The 19,548-nt window shown below is 53.0% G+C and overlaps 1 protein-coding gene across 5 annotated transcripts in view; it reads left to right on the plus strand.

The window, feature by feature from the left end:
- Nucleotides 1-19,548, plus strand: part of ARHGAP44 (Rho GTPase activating protein 44) — a 136,676-nt gene that overhangs the window by 96,825 nt on the left and 20,303 nt on the right. For all 5 annotated transcript variants that reach the window (XM_066364911.1, XM_066364912.1, XM_066364915.1 and 2 more), the window contains exons 11-16: nt 5,865-5,976; nt 6,344-6,425; nt 10,183-10,263; nt 14,851-14,964; nt 15,933-16,024; nt 17,642-17,822. In XM_066364911.1, coding sequence (XP_066221008.1) covers nt 5,865-5,976; nt 6,344-6,425; nt 10,183-10,263; nt 14,851-14,964; nt 15,933-16,024; nt 17,642-17,822 — 662 coding nt within the window. The remainder of the gene's footprint in view (nt 1-5,864; nt 5,977-6,343; nt 6,426-10,182; nt 10,264-14,850; nt 14,965-15,932; nt 16,025-17,641; nt 17,823-19,548) is intronic.

Raw genomic sequence — 19,548 nt, forward strand, 5'->3', positions numbered from 1 at the left:
TCCTGCAGAACACAGATCGGTCCTGCTCTCTCCCGTCTTCACTTTACCGGGAGACGGATGCAGCTGGCCGTGAGGAACTTGTAGCCACACTCCAGCCATTCTTTCTTCATGTTTGCTGTAATGTGGGCTTCCTTCTTCCTCTTCCTGTCCTGCTGCTTCTCTCCCCCTCTCCCTGCTCCTATCTGTCTTTGGCTTCTTCTTCGTAAGTTCCCCGATTTTATATGTAGGCCTTTTAGAAGATATGCACCCCTGTGTTCGTTGCAGAATCATATACAATAGCCAGGATCTGGAAGCGGCCCAAGTGCCCATCGGTAGATGAGGGGATAAAAAAGCTTTAGCACATTTAGACAACGGAATACTACTCAGCCATAAAAAAGAAGGAAACCTTACCTTTGCCACAGCATGGATGGACCTGGAGAGCGTTGTGCTGAGTGATGAAAGCCAGTCAGAGAAAGACAAGTGCTATTGATTGCACTCATATGTGGAAAGTAACGAACAAAATAAACTAACAGACAAACGAGAAGCAGACTCACAGCTAGCAGGCTGACTGCTGTCGGGGTGCACAGATGAAGAGTCCGGGTGAGAAAAGTACAGGGATTTAGCAGGAAAACACACACACACACACAAAACAAAGACCTCGTAGACGCAGACAGTGATATGGTGGCTACTGGGGGGCAGGGGTGAGCGGAGGAAGGAGAGGGTACAGGGGCTGTGACCGAGGAGACCTGGCCTGGGCGGAGAGCACGCAGTGCAGGGCGCAGAGGATGTACTAAGAACTGCACCCCTGCATCTCCTACCATTTTATTAACCAATGTCGCCCTAATCCGTGCAGTAAGAATGAAAAAGATGAAAATTTTAAAAAGAAACCTTTCAACCTTTCTTGATCCTCACTCTTTTCGAGAGATCCTGAGAATATGGTTGATAGAGACCACTGGAAAAGATTTCTGAAGAGCAGCCCCACGTATGAAAGTGCCACAAGCACCGGGCGACCGTTGCTTGTACCCCTGCGTGAATCTCTCCCGGGAGGTGGAAGGTATCTCGGGTTCCCTCCGCAGGCTGTCTTGAAATCTTCCCTCCCTCTTTCTTTGATCTGGTGAGCCCGTTGACGATGACGTAGGTTCATGGTGCACGGTGACTGCGGAGCAGAGGGTGAAGGAGGAGGTGGGGGCGAACTTAGTGAGGGAGATGAGCCCAGCGTCTGTCAAATACACCTGCTCGGTCCGAAGCAGCCTTTCCTTCAGCACTAGGTCACGTGGGGCACACGGGGAGAGGAGCCAGCAGACGTTCACATACGTATTGGCTGCTTCCTGGACGTCGGGCATTTTCCGGGGTGTGAACCATCACAAGGTGAAAGACTTGATGAGTACCTGGGGGACACTTTCCTCCGGGGAGAGGAGCTGGGCTTTTTCCTTTCCCCATCATGTTTTTTAGTTATAAAGAAACCGAAACACTTAAACAAAGGATCATCAGCCCCATCGAGCAAATGGGCAGTCCCGTCTTGTCTTCACCTCCCTCCCCTGACCCCGCTTCTGCTCTGGGTATTTTTAAAGCTATCTTTGACATTATAGCATTTCATCTCTAAGACTTCGGTAAGTGTCTCTAGAAGATAAGGAATGTTTTTGGCCCTGGCCAATTGGCTCAGCGGATAGAGCTTCTGCCTGGAGTGCCGGCGTCCCGGTTTTGATCCCTGGCCAGGGCACACATGAGAAGCAACCATCTGCTTCTCTCAAACTCCCTTTCCCTTCTCTCCCTCTTCCCCTCCAACAGCCAGTGGCTCGATTCATCTGAGCATTGACCTCAGGTGCTAAAAATAGCTCAGTTGTTCTGGGCATCGGCCCCAGATGGGGATTGCCATATGGATCCTGGTCAGGGTGCATGTGTGACTCTGTCTTTCTATCTCTCCCCTCCTCTCATTTTAAAAAAAAAGATAAGGAATGTTTTTAAATATAACACTATTACATACAAAAAGTAAAAATACTCTACCAAATAGCTTTACATTTCTCTTAAGTATCAACTCAGTTTTGAAGCACAGGTGGCAGGTGATCTGGCATCTCCTGTCTTGTCCCCCGATGCTTTCTGGGCTTTCCTCTTGTCACACCTTCACTCTCTCCCTGACACTCTGTCTGCTTTGCATCAGCCTCTTTCCTTTGGTGACAAGTAGACCGAGGTTGCCCCTAGCCTAGGAAAACCTTTACCCCACGACAGCCCCAGGCTGCTCCCTAAGCTCTCTGGTTTCCCGTGCTGCCCAGTTTCTGAAGGTAACTTGTAACCATTTCTGACTCTCGCACCCTGACCTCCACTCACTCCTCTCTTCCCTGCAGTGACATCTCTGCTCCTCCCGCGGGGCTGAGCCTGCCCTCGGCAGTCCCTGGGGGGCCCAGACTGTCCCGTCCCCATGCCGGAGTCCCCCCACCCTGACCTCCGCTCACTCCTCTCTTCCCTGCAGTGACACCTCTGCCCCCCCGCGGGGCTGAGCCTGCCCTTGGCAGTCCCTGGGGGGCCCAGACTGTCCCGTCCCATGTCCCATGCCGGAGTCCCCCCACCCTGACCTCCGCTCACTCCTCTCTTCCCTGCAGTGACTCTGCTCCCCCCGCGGGGCTGAGCCTGCCCTCGGCAGTCCCTGGGGGCCCCAGACTGTCCCGTCCCCATGCCGGAGTCCCCCCACCCTGACCTCCACTCACTCCTCTCTTCCCTGCAGTGACATCTCTGCTCCCCCCGCTGAGCCTGCCCTTGGCAGTCCCTGGGGGCCCCAGACTGTCCCATGTCCCATGCCGGAGTCCCCCCACCCTGACCTCCACTCACTCCTCTCTTCCCTGCAGTGACATCTCTGCTCCCCCCGCTGAGCCTGCCCTCGGCAGTCCCTGGGGGCCCCAGATTGTCCCATGTCCCATGCCGGAGTCCCCCCACCCTGACCTCCACTCACTCCTCTCTTCCCTGCAGTGACACCTCTGCTCCCCCCGCGGGGCTGAGCCTGCCCTCGGCAGTCCCTGGGGGCCCCAGACTGTCCCGTCCCATGTCCCATGCCGGAGTCCCCCCACCCTGACCTCCGCTCACTCCTCTCTTCCCTGCAGTGACTCTGCTCCCCCCGCGGGGCTGAGCCTGCCCTCGGCAGTCCCTGGGGGCCCCAGACTGTCCCGTCCCCATGCCGGAGTCCCCCCACCCTGACCGCCACTCACTCCTCTCTCCCCTGCAGTGACTCTGCTCCCCCCGCGGGGCTGAGCCTGCCCTCGGCAGTCCCTGGGGGGCCCAGACTGTCCCGTCCCATGTCCCATGCCGGAGTCCCCCCACCCTGACCGCCACTCACTCCTCTCTTCCCTGCAGTGACATCTCTGCTCCCCCCGCGGGGCTGAGCCTGCCCTCGGCAGTCCCTGGGGGGCCCCAGACTGTCCCGTCCCCATGTCCCATGCCGGAGTCCCCCCACCCTGACCACAGCGCTGCCTGTGAAGTTGCTGCTGGAGCCACCCTGAGACCAGCGCCGGCCTCGACTCCCTGGTGGCCCCTTGCCCGGTCAGGGACGTCACAGTGGCTGTTCAGCACCACCCTGCCCTGCCCTCTGCTCTCTCTGATCTTTCCCGCCGTGTGTCAGTCATCCTGTCCCAGGGCTTTGCTCAGCCTCTGCCTCGTGAGGACTCGGGGTCCTCACCCCTCCTCTGGGCTCCACTCCCACACTGGCTGCCAATTCCACATTTCCAAGCAAATTCTTCTCTTAACACACCCCTCCCTCCGAAACGGTACTCACCGACGAGGTTAACAACCACATGCTCCTGGCTTTTACGCGTCTCTCTATGGCTCAGTCTTCTCAGCTACACAGCCAGAAATCTGAGGCTTGTGTTGACGACTCTACGTCCTCGTGTTGGCTCTGTCACCAGAGGCTGTCGCTCTTCTCCCGCAGCTGTGGTGTGTGTGTTCGTGAGGCTCCGACCCTCCTGGCTTTACACGTCTCTCTATGGCTCAGTCTTCTCAGCTACACAGCCAGAAATCTGAGGCTTGTGTTGACGACTCTACGTCCTCGTGTTGGCACTGTCTGTCACCAGAGGCTGTCACTCTTCTTCCGCAGCTGTGGTGTGTGTGTTCGTGAGGCTCCGACCCTCCTGGCTTTTACGCGTCTCTCTATGGCTCAGTCTTCTCAGCTACACAGCCAGAATCTGAGGCTTGTGTTGACGACTCTACGTCCTTGTGTTGGCACTGTCACCAGAGGCTGTCATTCTTCTCCCGCAGCTGTGGTGTGTGTGTTCCTGAGGATCCGACCCTCCTCTGGTGTGTGCTGCCCCTCCCCTCGCTCTCTCGGTCACGGCGCCGTACTTACGCACTAACCCAGATGTGTTGTGGGAGCCTCCTTACATATATGCCAAAGAGCTTAGGACATCTTCTTTGTCTGCTACACCCTATACTGAGAGGGGAGTTAGCCTGGCCAGGCGGTGGCGCAGTGGATAGAGCGTCAGACTGGGACATGGAGAACTTAGGCTCGAAACCCCAAGGTCACTGGCTTGAGCGCGGGCTCACTAGCTTGAGCACAGGGTCTATGGCTAGAGCGTAGGATCATGGACACGACCCCATGGCTGCTGGCTTGAGCCTAAAGGTTGCTGGCTTGAGCAAGGGGTCACTCGCTCTGCTGTAACCCCCCGGGTCAAGGCACATAGGAGAACGCAATCAATAAATAACTAAGGTGCCGCAATGAAGAATTGATGCTTCTCATCTCTCTCCCTGTCTGTCTGTCCCTATCTGTCCCTCTCTCTGACTCTCTCTCTGTCTCTGTCAAAAAAAAGAGAGTTAATGACCTTAGCAGGGCCCGACACTCAGACCAGGAACCTTTTCTCCTAAAGGAACCTGGAAATCTGAACGGCCATCAGTGGTTTAAAGGCGCAAGGGCTGTCTGCTCACCTGCTCTCAGTCTGTAGGTTACATCACAGAGTGCAAGGAGCTGAGCAGGTGTGCAGAGACCAGTGGTCTTCCGCCCCGCGTCTGACCTCCCTGTCCTGGACGCCGGGTTCCTGTCCCCCTCTGACTGGCGTTCGTCAGCTCTCCACACCCCCCTGTCCTCTTCTCTTCCTCCTCCTGGGTCACTTGCATTCTGCAGGGTGTCGCGGTTCCCTGGCCAATGGTGACCGTGGGCGCCAAGGTGACTGTAGTAGCAGGACATGGAGGGGCTGCAGGAGGCAGCACCCCCTCTCAGCCACCCCCTCTGCCCATCTGCCCTTACCCCGAACACATCAGCTTCACTCGGCTCTGAGAGGATAGCCCTGTCGGCGCACACACACACACGTGCACATGTGTGCACACACATGCACACACGTGCACATGCACGCGCACACACGCATGTGCACACACATGCACGCACACACATGTGCACACACATACGTACACACATGCACACACACGCACATACACACACGTGCACACACACATACACTCGCATGCACACACACACATACACACACATGCACACACACACACACACACACACACACCCTGTAGATCTCTGCACAGCCAAATTCCTAGATGCCCCCCCAAGGCTAACCAGGTCTTGGTCAAACTCTTCTCCAAAATGTATCTGAAACACGCTAAGAACAAGAAATCCGAGTGCCCGTGTTCCATTTTTTTCCCACCAAATACTGAGAGAGAACAGTGATTGAGTCGCCCCCTGCCAGGCGCTGGGGGCACCACAGTGGTAAGACCCAGCTCCTGCGGCAGAGGGACAGTTAGAAGGCAGGCGACTGGGACGTTGAGAAGCGGTGCCGGGCGGGTTGGGGACACAGCTAGGAGGATATGAAGGAGGAGTGGGCAGGCTTCCTTCCTTTGCTGGTGTAGCTCTCGCGACTCTGAGGCACAAGGCTGGGCACTGACCCTTGCCCTTCCTCCCGCAGGGACTCTTCCGAGTAGCTCCGTCCGCCTCCAAGCTGAAGAAGCTGAAAGCCGCCCTGGACTGCTGCGTGGTGGACGTGCAGGAGTACTCGGCCGACCCCCACGCCATCGCAGGTGGGTGCTCGGCGGGGCGCCCCCCCCTGTGCGGCAGGGGTGAGCACGCAGGGGGCGTGGCCGCGTGTCACAGACACGTGAGCCCGTGGCTCCTGGCACGCTTTCGATGTGTCCACTCAGGGCCCAGTGTGCTAACAGGAGGTGAGAGAACACTGGGAAATGAGAGGCGGGGAGGCCAGTGCATGGTCAGCCCGGGTCTGTTGGCCATGCCGGAGCCTGGGCTCTGTCCCCGCGGGAAGCCACATTTGATTCTGTTGTCTGGGTCAGGAAGCCCATCCCTGGGCGTGACCCACACGGGTGGTGCTGGCGGGGGGAACTTGTCTCAGCCGTGTCAGAGTGGCTCATGCCGACATTGTGTCCGTGCCAGGAGCTTTGAAGTCTTACCTCCGAGAGCTGCCGGAACCGCTGATGACCTTTGAGCTCTATGACGAGTGGATCCAGGCTTCCAAGTGAGTTCCCCGCAGTGTGGAGTGCCATGCGGGTCGGGGTTCACGTGGGCAGAGGCACTGGAGTTAGGACAGCACGTAACCTGTGCCCTAGCGGCTCCGTGCCTTGGTATCTGTCATACAGAAACATCCGTCACGCGTGTCCGTGCAGGCATCTGCAGGAGTGTCGACGGTAGCATCCTCTGGAACACCCGGCGCCCGAGAGTTCACTGGTGGGGGGCTGTGGGGGTGTCTGAATAAACCGGGGTGTGTCTACACTGTGACTCACTCCGCAGCCGTTCAGAACTAGGCAGAGCTGTTCGTCCTCGCGTGAAACGGTATGAGGACGTGGTACCGAGTGAAATAAAGCGAGTTAGCTAGGACAGCGGTGGCACTCTGTTGTAGAAAGAAAAAGAAAAACCACTCAGAACAACGCGGTTTTAGGAGTGCTCCCCTATATGTGTAAATGCATAAAAGAAGGTTCTGGAAGGGCATCCCACAGGCAGGTGGTAGTGATTCCTTCCGGAGAAGAATAGGACATGGGCCTGGTCCTGTTCTGTTTACCCCATCTGTGATAGTTCAAAATATCTTACCAGTAGTTAATGAGTACTATAAACACGTGACATCCGGGCAGAGGACAGCATTCCCCGGCTGAACAGGACCCTGAGAGGGGGCAGAGGGGACGGGACCCTCGGAGACGCTGGGCGGGTGTAGGGAAGACAGGAAATAGAGAATGTCCCCTGTAGTGACTCCCAAGGGTGGTCTTCCCTTTGGTTCCTGGCTTCTTCCCTTACCTAATGCACACGTCCATATTGGCATTCACAGCTTTCTTTTTTTTTTTATAAATAAATTTTTATTTTAATGGGGTGACATCAATAAATCAGGGTACATATATTCAAAGAAAACATTTCCAGGTTATCTTGTCATTTAGTTCTGTTGCATACCCATCACCCAAAGAGAGATTGTCCTCCGTCACCCTCTATCCAGTTTTCTTTGTACCCCTCCCCCTCCCCTTCCCCCTCTCCCTCCTTCCCTCTCCCCACCCCCCATAACCACCACACTTCTGTCCATGTCTCTTAGTCTCGCTTTTATGTCCCACCAATGTATGGAATCCTGCAGTTCTTGTTTTTTTCTGATTCGCTTATTTCACTCCGCATAATGTTATCAAGGTTCCACCATTCTGCTGTAAGTGATCCGATGTCATCATTTCTTCTAGCTGAATAGTATACTATGGTGTATATGTGCCCCATCTTCTTTATCCAGTCTTCTATTTTTTTTACAGTGATTAAAAGCCTTTAAGCCAGGGGTCTCAAACTCAACTCAGCATGTGGGCCGCAGAGCAAGATCACAGCCGTTCGGCGGGCCGCACTAGGTCTACAAAAGGCAACTGTTACGCAACACTTTTCTCACTGCAGTTGAAAACAAAAAAAAATCAGTACAACAAGCACAATCGTACATGCAGTTTACTCAGTGTCACAAAACGACCAGAAACTGTAGTTCGCATCACAACTGCTGTTAACTAAGCTAATATCTAGCTAGGATGCTAGAGAAATGAAAAATACAAGTAGGCCCCTAGGCTTACTTAATTTTATCCAAAATATTTTGAACTTCGTGGATTAGTCTGCGGACCGCACAAAATTGTTCGGCGGGCCGCGAGTTTGAGACCCCTGCTTTAAGCAAACTCTTGGCCAATACAGCAAGAATCCATAAAAGAGTAGTGTCCTTAACATGTTCACCAAGGGGCTCTTTGTGCCCCTCCCCTACCCCAACCCCCTCCCTCCAGAGCTTTCTTAAGTAAATGCCATCGTTGGGAGGAATGGGTTCGTAGTGAGTTGATGGGCGTGGTTGGTGAAGGAGGGAGAGCATTTTGTGAGAGCAGGACTCAGCGAGGTTCCGGAAAGGACATGGTTTCTAGAGGTCTCATTTCATGGGATGCAGTCGTCAGGAGCAGCCAGCTAGCGTCTGAAAGAACGCTGGAGTGCTCGTCTGTGGGTGTGAGGACTGGGGGCTGAAACAGAACCCCACTCTCCTGGATGTGAAGCCAGGCTGGTATTGTCGCGTTAAGAAGTAGCTCCAGCCTGACCAGGCGGTGGTGCAGTGCGTAGAGCCCTGATGGCGAACCTTTTTATGAAAACCGCCCACTTTTGCAGTGCTGGCCAACCTGGTCCCTCCCATCCACTAGGGGGAGCTCCAGTTTTCATGGTGGGCGGTAGTGGAGCAACCAAAGGGTGCAGCGATTGGCCCACCATGGAAGCTGGAACGCCCACTAGTGGGCAGGAGGGACCAGGTTGGCCAGCACTGCAAAAGTGGGTGGTTTTTATAAGAAGATTCCCCATCACAGGGATAGAGCATCCACCTGAGATGCTGAGGTCCCAGGTTTGACACCCCAAGATAGCCGGCTTGAACACAGGGTCGCTGGCTTGAGTGCGGGGTCACTAGGTTGAGCATGGGATCATCAACATTATTCCATGGCTGCTGGCTTGAGCCCACAGGTCACTGACTTGAAGCCCAAGGTCGCTGGCTTGAGCCCAAGGTCATAGACTTGAGCAAGAGGTCGCTCATTCTGCTCGAGCTCCCCCTGATCAAGGCACATATGAGAAGCAATCAGTGAACAACTAGAGTGACAGAACTATGAGTGATGCTTCTCATCTCTCTCCCCTCTTGTCCGTATCTCCGCCCCCCTCTCTCAGAAATAAATAAAGAAAAGAAAAAAAAGGTAGCTCCAATCATGTTGCCCAACACTGTTTTTCATGACAGAACAGAGGGTATGCACTCTTAGAGGCTGGCTGACTGCAGTGTTCCCGTGTGTCATCGTGGGGAGTGAGTGTTGAGTTCCGTGTTGATGGTGATGATAATCATGAGGGATTCCAGGTGCTGACTGCTTCTTTAGAGACCTGCCATTGTTCTGAGCTCATGACATGTGTTGAACTCCTCCGAGGTCACAGCCCGAGGAAGTGGGTTGTACTGTTTCCCCCACTTGACCGATGAGGAAGTTGAGGGGTGGGGGAAGGGGTGGACATGTCATGGCGGGCTGCTTGCTATCTAACGAATGGCAGAGTGAATGGAGCCAGGGAGCGTGCTGGTCGCAGAAACCGTGCGCCCCACCATGGCCCGGAGGCAGCTCTACAGCAGCACTGTGGCCCTGGGAGTCCTGGCTGTGCTGGTAAGGGGGAGCGTGTCCCTTGGTGGGAACTGTCCCTTTTACTTGCTGAGTGAGTGGCCTTGGTGACAACGAGGGAGGGAGGGTTCGGACTGAGGGTCTGTCTGGGAGACACCCCTCCCAGCCCGTCTGCAAAGGTCAGTCTCCCATGGCAATAGGAAATAAACTCCTGGCGCCTCAGAGCTCAATGCCTCGACACCCAGGAAAAGCAGAGAGTCACCTCTGCCCCTGGAGAACACACAGCGCCCACCTGGTGCCATGTATTCTGGTTTCCGTGCCAGGATTGCCCTCCTCAGAATGCCAGGGCCCTACTCCGGGGTGCAGGCATCTGCCCTCGGGCCCCTGCCCTCTCCTTCCAGGCTGGCACACGTACCCTTTGGACATGCGATGTGCCACCTGGACAGGTGGGGGGCTTGTTAAAATAAGACAAGACAGAAAAATAACATAGAGGGGAAGATCACGTAGTCACCAGGCATTTGACTAGTAATAGCTCGCTGATAGGGTCCGTCACGTGTCAGTTCCGTGTCCTCAAATATTACAGTGACCGGCCGGTTAATGTGACTGCCAGTGAGACTTCCTGGTGTCACGCTCAACCAGTGGCTGTTCCTGTTTATTCCCCAGCACCCAGGAGCAGGACAAGAGGCTCCAGGCTCTGTGGAATGCTTGCGAGAAGTTGCCCAAGGCCAATCACAACAACATCCGGTAAGTGGACACGGAGACACTGGGTCAGTCATTCGAGCCCCAGACAGACATTTTCCTGGCGGAAGGTCACGGTTGCTAACGAGCACGAAATTTGACAGTGTCCAAAGTCTTGCCAACACGCACGGTTGTTTTCCCGCCCTTGAACAACTCTGTGAGCTGTCGATTACCATTTTGCAGGTGAGGAAAACAGAGCCTGTGACTCTGGGGGCTGCTCGCTAGCCATTGGCTAATTCCCTTAAGTTCTTTGATTTACACGGAGCAGAGACGAATGCGAGGTATTTCCAGAGATTCGGGATTTTGTGCAAAGATAGATGTTTGTGGACACCTGGGAGGAGCTGACCAGGCCCGGGGCTGGAGTCGGCAGGTCCGTCTCGAGCTGGTTCACCGGAGGAAGAGGCCAGGAGAGTGTTCCCGGTGTCCCGTCGTTCCCCAGCTATTTTAGACATGCCCCCTCTCTCGCTTTTCCCGCGACCACCGAGACTCTGCGTCCTGCGTGGTGCAGCCCTCTCCTCTCCCTGGCTCCGGGTCCTTCACACTCTCCCCTCCCTCCTCGCTCCGTCCTGCCAGCGCTGCTCCGGGCCCCGCCACACCCACACCTCTTCTCAGGGTGTCCGTACAGCTCCTGCCGCCATCTGTCTGATTATTTCTGTTTTCCTGAAAAAAAAAGAGCGACGGTAAAGCCGATACTCAAAAAATGGCACATAGAATTATCACTTGACCCAGCACTTCCACACCTGGCCGAAAGGTGAGAAGGCAAGGACCTGGTGTGTGCACACTCGTGCTCACAGCTGCGTTACTCACGATGGCCAGGAGGTAGAAAACCACTCAGCTGCCCCTCCATGGGTAAATGGATTGACAAGGGACGCAGACAGACAATGCAGTGTATATAGTTTTGGAAGGGAAGGACATTCGGACACATTGCTACAAGTGGATGAGCCTCCAGGATATTGTGCTAATGGGAAAAAAGCCGAACTGAAGACAGAGAATGTATCATTTTACTCGTGGGAGGCACCGGAATAGATACACTCATGCAGACAGGAAGCAGCATGGTGACTTCCGGGGGCCGTGGGGAGGGGCGGGTGGGAGGGTACCGCTTCCATGGAGACAGTTTCTTCATTTGGGGTGTACAGAGGTTCCAGGGATGAATCGTGATGTTTCCTTCAAAGTGTGAAAGTGCTCAGTGCTACTGAATTATCTGCTTGAAAATGGTGGAGATGGTGACTCGTATGCATCTTACCACAATTAAAAAATATATACCCTAAGAGCGAGGGTCAGATCAGTGTAGCACACACACTGAGTGTTGTGGACGATACAGCCTCGGACGCCGGGCAGCTGCGGACTGACCGCTCTCAGCACACACGTCCTGTCCAGGTGTGCATGCATCCTCTTGCAGAGTGGCATGTGGTCAGGAGAGGCCGTGGGTGGAGGTAGCCCATCACACAGCCGAGGGACGACGTGGTCAGCACCGAGTCTGCTGGTCTCTCTGCTCGGCTGAACGCAGGAAGTCCAAGCAAGGTGGGGTCAGAAACATGGCATTTTGTCACGGAGAGTCCGGGAGGAACCATGTGCCCCTGGGCTACTTATCAGAGCCGGGCGGATTTTTGGTAGGGTTGGCCAGAGCTTCCTTTAGGAATAGCTTCCTCATTGCTTGTTTAAAATAATAATAATAACACTGGGCAGCAATTTTTTTTCATTCTCTGTTGCATGAGGTTTTAGAACTGTTTCTATATATTTCTGCATCACTGATTCCAAATCTGAAATCTGTTTTTTGGTGCATGCTCTAGTTTTTATGCAATTTTAATTTCTTTTTGTTACAGTTAATGGCAGGCATTGGTTTTTAAATTGGAGTTAAAGGGCAACGAGTCTTGGATTGAACATAACCACAAGGCAATTAATGTTTTACAAACATCACTTTTACATAATTGTAGTTGTTTTTACATGTAAAAAAGTATTATCTGATAAAAACACCCTCTTATTTTGTTTTAAGATTGAATCATGGCTTCTTCAAGTAGGTGTAAATATAAGAATAGTCCTGACAACTTCTGTTATATATGTGGCTGTTACACACTTCAACGTCAAAGGTGCAATATTTCATCATTTGTGACACGTGCATATATTGCCTATTTTCAAGTTCCCCTTGGCAATCAAGACAAGAATTGGGCTTCTCGTATTGTGTGTCATAATTGTGAGGAAAGGCTTCGTGACTGGACAAAAGGAAAATGCAAGGAATGCCTTTTGGTATTCCCGTGGTTGGCGTGAACCTAAGGACCACAGCAGGACTGTTATTTCTGTCTGATCCATACAAAGGGCATTGGCAAGAAAAAACAGCATATGATTTCATATCCTAGTATTCCTTCAGCAATATGACCTATCCCACACTCTGAGACACTTCCAGTTGTTTTCAATGGTTTTATTTCTTCTAAGGACAAAGAAAGTAAACATGGTGATCAAGTGTATTTTGATAAGATGCATGAAGAAATGGTTATAGAATCTGAAGGGTCTTCCTCTGATGCCAAGTAGTCATTAACCTCTCAGCAGTTTAGCCAACCCGAATTGAATGACTTAGTAAGAATGATGTAAAAATTGTCCTCGACTTTCTGAAGTATGAGGAGCATAACTGGATTATTTGTGTGGATCTTAAAATGGTAAACTTCCTGCTAGAACAATAGAGAGGTTTCATGAAGTATCCTTGCTTTCTGTGTTTGTGGGACAGCCAAGCTCGGGAGAAACACTGGACACAGAAGGAGTGGCCGAAACGTGAAGCTCTGGAAGTAGGGATGCAAAATATTGTTAGTGAACCTGTAGTTAATCGAGACAGGATCATTCTTCCCCCTCTTCACATCAAACTTGGCTTAATGAAGCAGTTTGTTCAGGCTTTGATAGAGAAAGTGAATACTTTCAACATATTTCTGCTTTTCCTGCCTTCTCTTTTGAGAAGATAGAAGCAGGTATATTTGATGGACCTCAAATTCGAACCCTCATACGTGATGAAGAATTTGCCAGGAAGATGAATAAGGAGGAGAAAGCAGCATGGCAGTCTTTTGTGGCAGTTACAAAGAACTTCCTTGGCAACAAAAAGGCAGAAAACTATGAACTTCTGGTTCAAAGGATGCTGTTGGCTTTCCATAACATTGGATGTAACATGAGCGTTAAGATTCATTTCCTGAACAGTCACCTTGATAAGTTTCCCGAAAATCTTGGAGCTGTTAGTGATGAGCAGACTACTGCCGGAGCATCAAACGAGATTGTCCTCAACAAGTACACAAATGCAAGAGTTACAAACGCAAATTTTTGCCTGAATAGAATTTAAATAAGTTTTGCGCAAATTTTATGATTAAAATAAGTATTTTAATATGTTCTATTTTGAAATTGTAGAAAATTCTGATGCCATCATATCTTTTAGTGTATTAGAGTATTTACTGCATTATATAAATTATTATTTTTTCACAAAGATGATGCCCAAGAAGATATTCTATTTTATTATGTTAAACTAAATGTTGAAAAATTTTACAATAAGATGAAAACCTAAAATCTTGAGTTGCAAAAAAAGCTGTAGCTTACAGAGAAAATCTAATGTCAGATTTGGATCAGCACACTCGACTTAGGTAAGAAGTATTCTTGTGGATGCAACAGGAACTTTGTTCCCCAGTGAATAGTGTTATTGAGCTCTAATTTACATACCCTGTGAAAGGGCTAGGGTTTCGTGGGTTCTGTAGAACGTGGCATCGGGCAGCTAGCACCACTACCTAATTTTAAACCCTTTCATCACCTTGGGAGGAAACCCTGTCCCCACTAGCGGTCACTCCTCATGTCCCCCAGCCCCGCCCCTGGGGACCTCTCCTCTGCTTCTGTCTCTGTCTCTGTCAATTGGCCGACGCTACACGTCCCACATAAACGGAACCGTCCACGTGGCCTTCTGTGTCTCAGCATGATGTTTTCAGGGTTCGGCCATGTGGGAGCATGTATCAAAGCTTCACTCTTTCTTATGGCCGAACCATATCCCATCGCATGGCTAGACCGCACTTTATTTGCCCATGAGCCCCTTGATGGACATACCCAGGTGGTCTTTGCGTTCTGACGGGACGCAGGTCTGTGTGGACCTGTCTCTCTTGGGCGTATCCCAGGGAGGGGGGTTGCTGGGCCATATGCTAAGTCGCTAACTTTTCTCTTCATGGGCTCTCTCCAGAAAGCCCCACGGAGGTGGGGGGTGGCCCAGGGGCCCAGAGGAGACCACTCCTGGCATGTAAATGTCCCTGCCGATGACACCTAGACACCGCTCCTCACTTCTGCACACAGGAAGATGGCAGGTGACAGAGGTTTGAAATGAAGAAGGAACGTTAGGTCGTTTTATACTGAGTCCGAAGGAAAGAGGGAGAACTTCTCTGGCCAGAGGTGGCCGCATAGCAGAGCTCTGTGTCCGGGGTGCCCCCGTGTCCCCCGACACGTGACGCGCCCTCATCGTATTGCAGAGTGTGTGAGTCTCATCGTCAGTAAGACATGCTGTGCAAGAGGCTTCCACCCCGGGCCCGGGGAATGTGGCTGGTATTGAACTCTTTGTTAACGCTGGCCCCTCTGACTTCCTTTCAGATACTTGATCAAATTTTTATCTAAGCTGTCAGAATATCAGGATATAAACAAGATGACCCCCAGTAACATGGCAATTGTGTTAGGGCCCAACCTCCTATGGCCGCAGGCAGAAGGGTGAGTACAGGGGGGTGCAGGCACTGGGTGACTTGGGGCCGTGGGGTGGGGTGGGGGGCAGGGACAGGACGGCCGGGCCCAGAGAATCGGCAGACGTCTCTCACGTCTATTTCTTCCTCGGCCCGCTCCCTGTTCAGGCTCTGGAGGGGGCCGGGGCTCTGCAGGTCTCTCCCTGGATCGTCTCAGAGCTGCCAGGAGGGTCTTTGCTGAGCCCACCTGAGCCCGTGGCAGGAGGCAGGGGCGGGGGCGGGAGGGGGCCAGGGCTCTGCAGGTCTCTCCCTGGATCGTCTCAGAGCTGCCGGGAGGGTCTTCGCTGAGCCCGTGTCAGGAGGCAGGGGCGGGAGGGGGCCAGGGCTCTGCAGGTCTCTCCCTGGATCGTCTCAGAGCTGCCGGGAGGGTCTTCGCTGAGCCTGTGGCAGGAGGCAGGGGCGGGAGGGGGCCAGGGCTCTGCAGGTCTCTCCCTGGACCATCTCAGAGCTGCCGGGAGGGTCTTCGCTGAGCCCACCTGAGCCCGTGGCAGGAGGTAGGGGCGGGAGGGGGCTGTGGCGGAGCGCACAAGGCTCGCTCTCCCAGGCTCTCCCAGCGCTCTCTGCGGGCGCACAGCCAGCGTCAGGGCGCAGAGGGCAGAGGACGGCTCGGCAGAGAGAACCGAGTGGGAAAGGAGGAGACGGGCGGCTACGCGAACCATGCCTCCTGTGGAAAGGGGCCCCGCCCCTGCCGCCTCGTGTAACTTACCTCCTGACGCTCACGCTTACACGTCTGCTGAACGTAGGACGGATTCTGCGGCCATCTCCATTCTGGAGGTGGAGGAAAGGGGGCTTCAGGAAGGCGACCCTCTCTTTCCTCTTCTTCCCGAGAGAAGACCTGGGTCTGCAGCTTCCCACGCGGCGGGGCCCCTTCCCACGCGGCGGGGCCGGGGGTGCCTCCGGCCATAACCCCGCCCGCATCCCTCCGTTCTGTGCCCTCAGGAACATCACGGAGATGATGACCACGGTGTCACTGCAGATTGTGGGGATCGTGGAACCCCTCATCCAGCACGCGGACTGGTTCTTCCCTGGGGGTAGGTGGTGGTGTCCAGGTGTGGAACCGGGGTGGCCGGGGGGAGCAGGAGTGTCACTGTGGGTTCTGGACCTTTGACACCAAGTATCGCTGCCCCAGCGGTGTTTGTTTTGTTTTTAATCCACCTAGACACACACCGCGCACGCACGCAGGGACACACGCACACACATGCACACACACGCACACACACGCACACACATGCGCCCACGCACACACTCGGGGGTGGAGGAGGGTCATGGTGGTTTCCTGCTCTCCGGCCTGCAGGTGTCCACTGCCTGGACCTGCCGTGTGCCTGGGTGGTCCTGGCCTAACATCCACACTGCGGTTTGTTGTTGTTTCAATCGATGAATCCTGAAATGCTGGCACAGAAAGGAAGGAGAGATGCCCTGCTTTCTGGATGCATGGGGAGGCTGAGACCAGAGAGGAAGGGGACTGGGGTGCAGGGCTGTGGGTCACCTGGGTGCCACCTTTGTGAGTTATTCCAGGCTGTGCCCTTTGAGCTTTCTCAGCATGCCCAAAGGGGTGAGCTTCCTTTGATGGTACCTGGTCCAAAATGAGACTGTAAAGGCAGCTCCCCGAGATGGACTTCCACAAAGGTCCTCGGCCCCGTGCACACCATTGCCTACGTATGGGACTCTCCGTGGTGACGGCTTGGAAGGGACAGTGGTTGTTGCACTAAGTTAAAAAAAGAAAAGAGTATCCTACCTGATGTTTAGTAACCATGATGGGGATTCCATGTTAATATTCCCGTGCTCTGTCTACCAGAAGGAATCAGTGCCGAGCTAACCCTGTAGAAGTTTGACAGTCTTTATTTTGTTTCAATTGTTTTGACTGCGAGAGTTCTTCACTCCTCATCTCGTAAGAGCTCTATTAACAACGTCGTTGGGTCAGGGTGAGAAAGCGGACTAGAGAAATACAGGAGAAAGGCGTTGAAGGCGTAGTTAACCCACAGGGTCTGTGCGTGAGCTGACTTGGTACCACTGCAGGAAGCAGGTCGTGGCTAGGAGGGACTGGGGTGAGGACCTCCCTCGACCTGTTTGATAGCCAGCCACCTTAGTACCTCAGTGAATCCTCTAGGTACTAAGGACTAGGACTAGGGTACTCGGTACTAAGGTACTAGGGTCAGACTAAATCTGACCCCTCCGATTTCTTTTTCTCTTTAGTTTTCCAGAAAGACATTATCATCCTCAGATAATAAGACTGCCTCTTATTTGGTGCTTGTGACTAATTCCATTGGCTAGCACTTGTCCAGGACTGTTCAATCATGGCGGTGCGGGTGGGCATTGCTGTCTCCTGATCTGATTAGTCTGCTCCGGGGGTTTCCCCTTCACCAGGAGGTGTGCAGTAGCTGACGTTTTAGGAAGTACTCCTGTTTCCTTAAGTTTAATTTTTAATCACAAATCGAAATTGCTTTGTTGAGTGCTTGTCCTATGAGTAGGAGAGGTGAGCTATCGTATTAATGTGATGACGAGTTATATTAAGACGAATCAATTATGAACAGGAGACCTACCACGGAACCAAACGTTATAGGGGCGCACTCTATGCTCATCACCGCCTTGTCCAGGAAGGGTGTGGCCAACCAACAGATGATGTACACCCGCTCTTTCTCCCCCCGCAGAGATCGAGTTCAACATCACCGGCAACTACGGGAGTCCCGTCCACGTGAACCACAACGCCAACTACAGCTCAATGCCCTCCCCCGACATGGACCCCGCCGACCGGCGCCAGCCCGAGCAGGCCCGCCGGCCGCTCAGCGTGGCCACAGATAACATGATGCTGGAGTTTTACAAAAAGGATGGGTATGAGCTGGTGTCCCTTTTCTCAGCGTTGGGGACGGGGTGAAGGGAGGAATGGAGATGTAACAGAAACCTGATGGACAGGAAGGCTGCCCTTACTAGCAGCAGTCAGGTGACTTGTGGCAATTGAACTGTCCCCTGGGTCTAGATGCTCTCCCCTGTGGCCTCCCCTGGTGAGGGGGAGTGGTGCGTGGCTGGCGTCCCTGGTTGTGGACCAGAGGGAAGTGTCATTGGTTGTGGTCAGTGACTGATTAGTTTTCCTGAAAAGAAAGAAAAGTTGGCCACCGAGGGGAATTAAAAAAAAAAAAAAAATATATATATATTATATATATATATATTCATATGTAACACTTTTATATATATTCATATGTAAACACTTCATTTTGACTCAGAATTTGTAAATGCCAATTCTGAAAGTCTTGAATGGTTTTATTTTGACGCTAGGTCCACTCATTTGCATTCTTCAGCAGTAGAACATGGCACCTTTAACGTATAGGGCACCTTTAACGTATAGCTTAACATGTGCTGTGTCAGCCTCTTTTGAAAGAGACAACCTCAAGCTGAAAGCCAGCTGAGTGTAAAAATCTTTGTAAATTTTACGATCCTTTTCCTCTGCCTTTGATGATCAACACCCACGCCCGCCCGCCCGCTTTGACGCGCTTGTTACAAGGCTCTGAGAAGAACTCAGCTGGATTTGCATAGGAACAACCCTCTCACCCTCCTGTTCAGTCGAGTTCCCTCCTGTGATCCCCCCGATGAGGAACATGGGCGTAAGCGGGTTTTATAACAGGCACGGCTGGTTCATGGGCAGCACGACCTCTGGCAGCTGCACTCTGGGGACTCCTGAGCGTGTAGCTGAGTGTGTCAGCCAGTGTGTCTCCCAGAAAAAAAACGGATGACCGTGGCTCAGGTTAGTTCCTAACCTAAGCTGTGGGGCGAGCTTCGGTTAGGAATTAAAAATAACCCCTGGAAAATAAAATCTAGCCGCTGCTGCTTCCAAAAGGGACGGGAGCACAGAGCACCTAATGAGAACACCGGAAATCCGAAGGCTTGCTGGGCAGCCACAGCCTGCTGCTTCTGGGTCCCAACAGCCTGCTGCTGCTGGGGCAGACCCCTGGGTGACCTGGAGGCTCTGTGTGTTCAAAGTACAAATGGCCTGAAGGACATCAGAGGGGAGGTTGGAAACCCAGGGCCCTCCAGGCCTGTGAGCCTTGCCTTTCAGCCCTCTCCTTGGGCACTGGGGGGCCCACGCTGCCTCCTGGGACAATGGGGGAGCGTTGAGAAAGGCCAGTGTCCCGCTTGTTACCTGAGCCACCGGACACCTGACATGTGAGGCCGGTGAGGGTGTGTGCCTGCTCTGGGCTGTTGTTTCTTGTTTTTATATCTAGTGGAGAAAGAAAAAGAAACAACAGAAATTCTTAGACACGGACGGGAGCAGAGGTCCATTCTTTGCCATCTACAAAAAAGAGTATATTTAGATTCTGATCTCTGCGTCAGGAGGAGCAAGTCGGAGACAGAGAGGGAGACACAGACTGACAGACAGAGAGACAGAGAGCGCCAGCAAGTGCATGGGCTGGAATTTGTTCCTACAACTTCGCTCCTTTCTGAAGTATCTCTGGCTGGAGGGTGTCCCGGGGAGTCAGTTTGGGTCCTCGTTGGGTTATGGAGACTCATCTATCTGGTCCCAGCTGTTTCTGCATCCGAGACGTGCTTGCCCGTCTGGGTTCCC

Source organism: Saccopteryx leptura, chromosome 2 (assembly GCF_036850995.1).
Source record: "Saccopteryx leptura isolate mSacLep1 chromosome 2, mSacLep1_pri_phased_curated, whole genome shotgun sequence".
Lineage (NCBI taxonomy): Eukaryota > Metazoa > Chordata > Mammalia > Chiroptera > Emballonuridae > Saccopteryx > Saccopteryx leptura.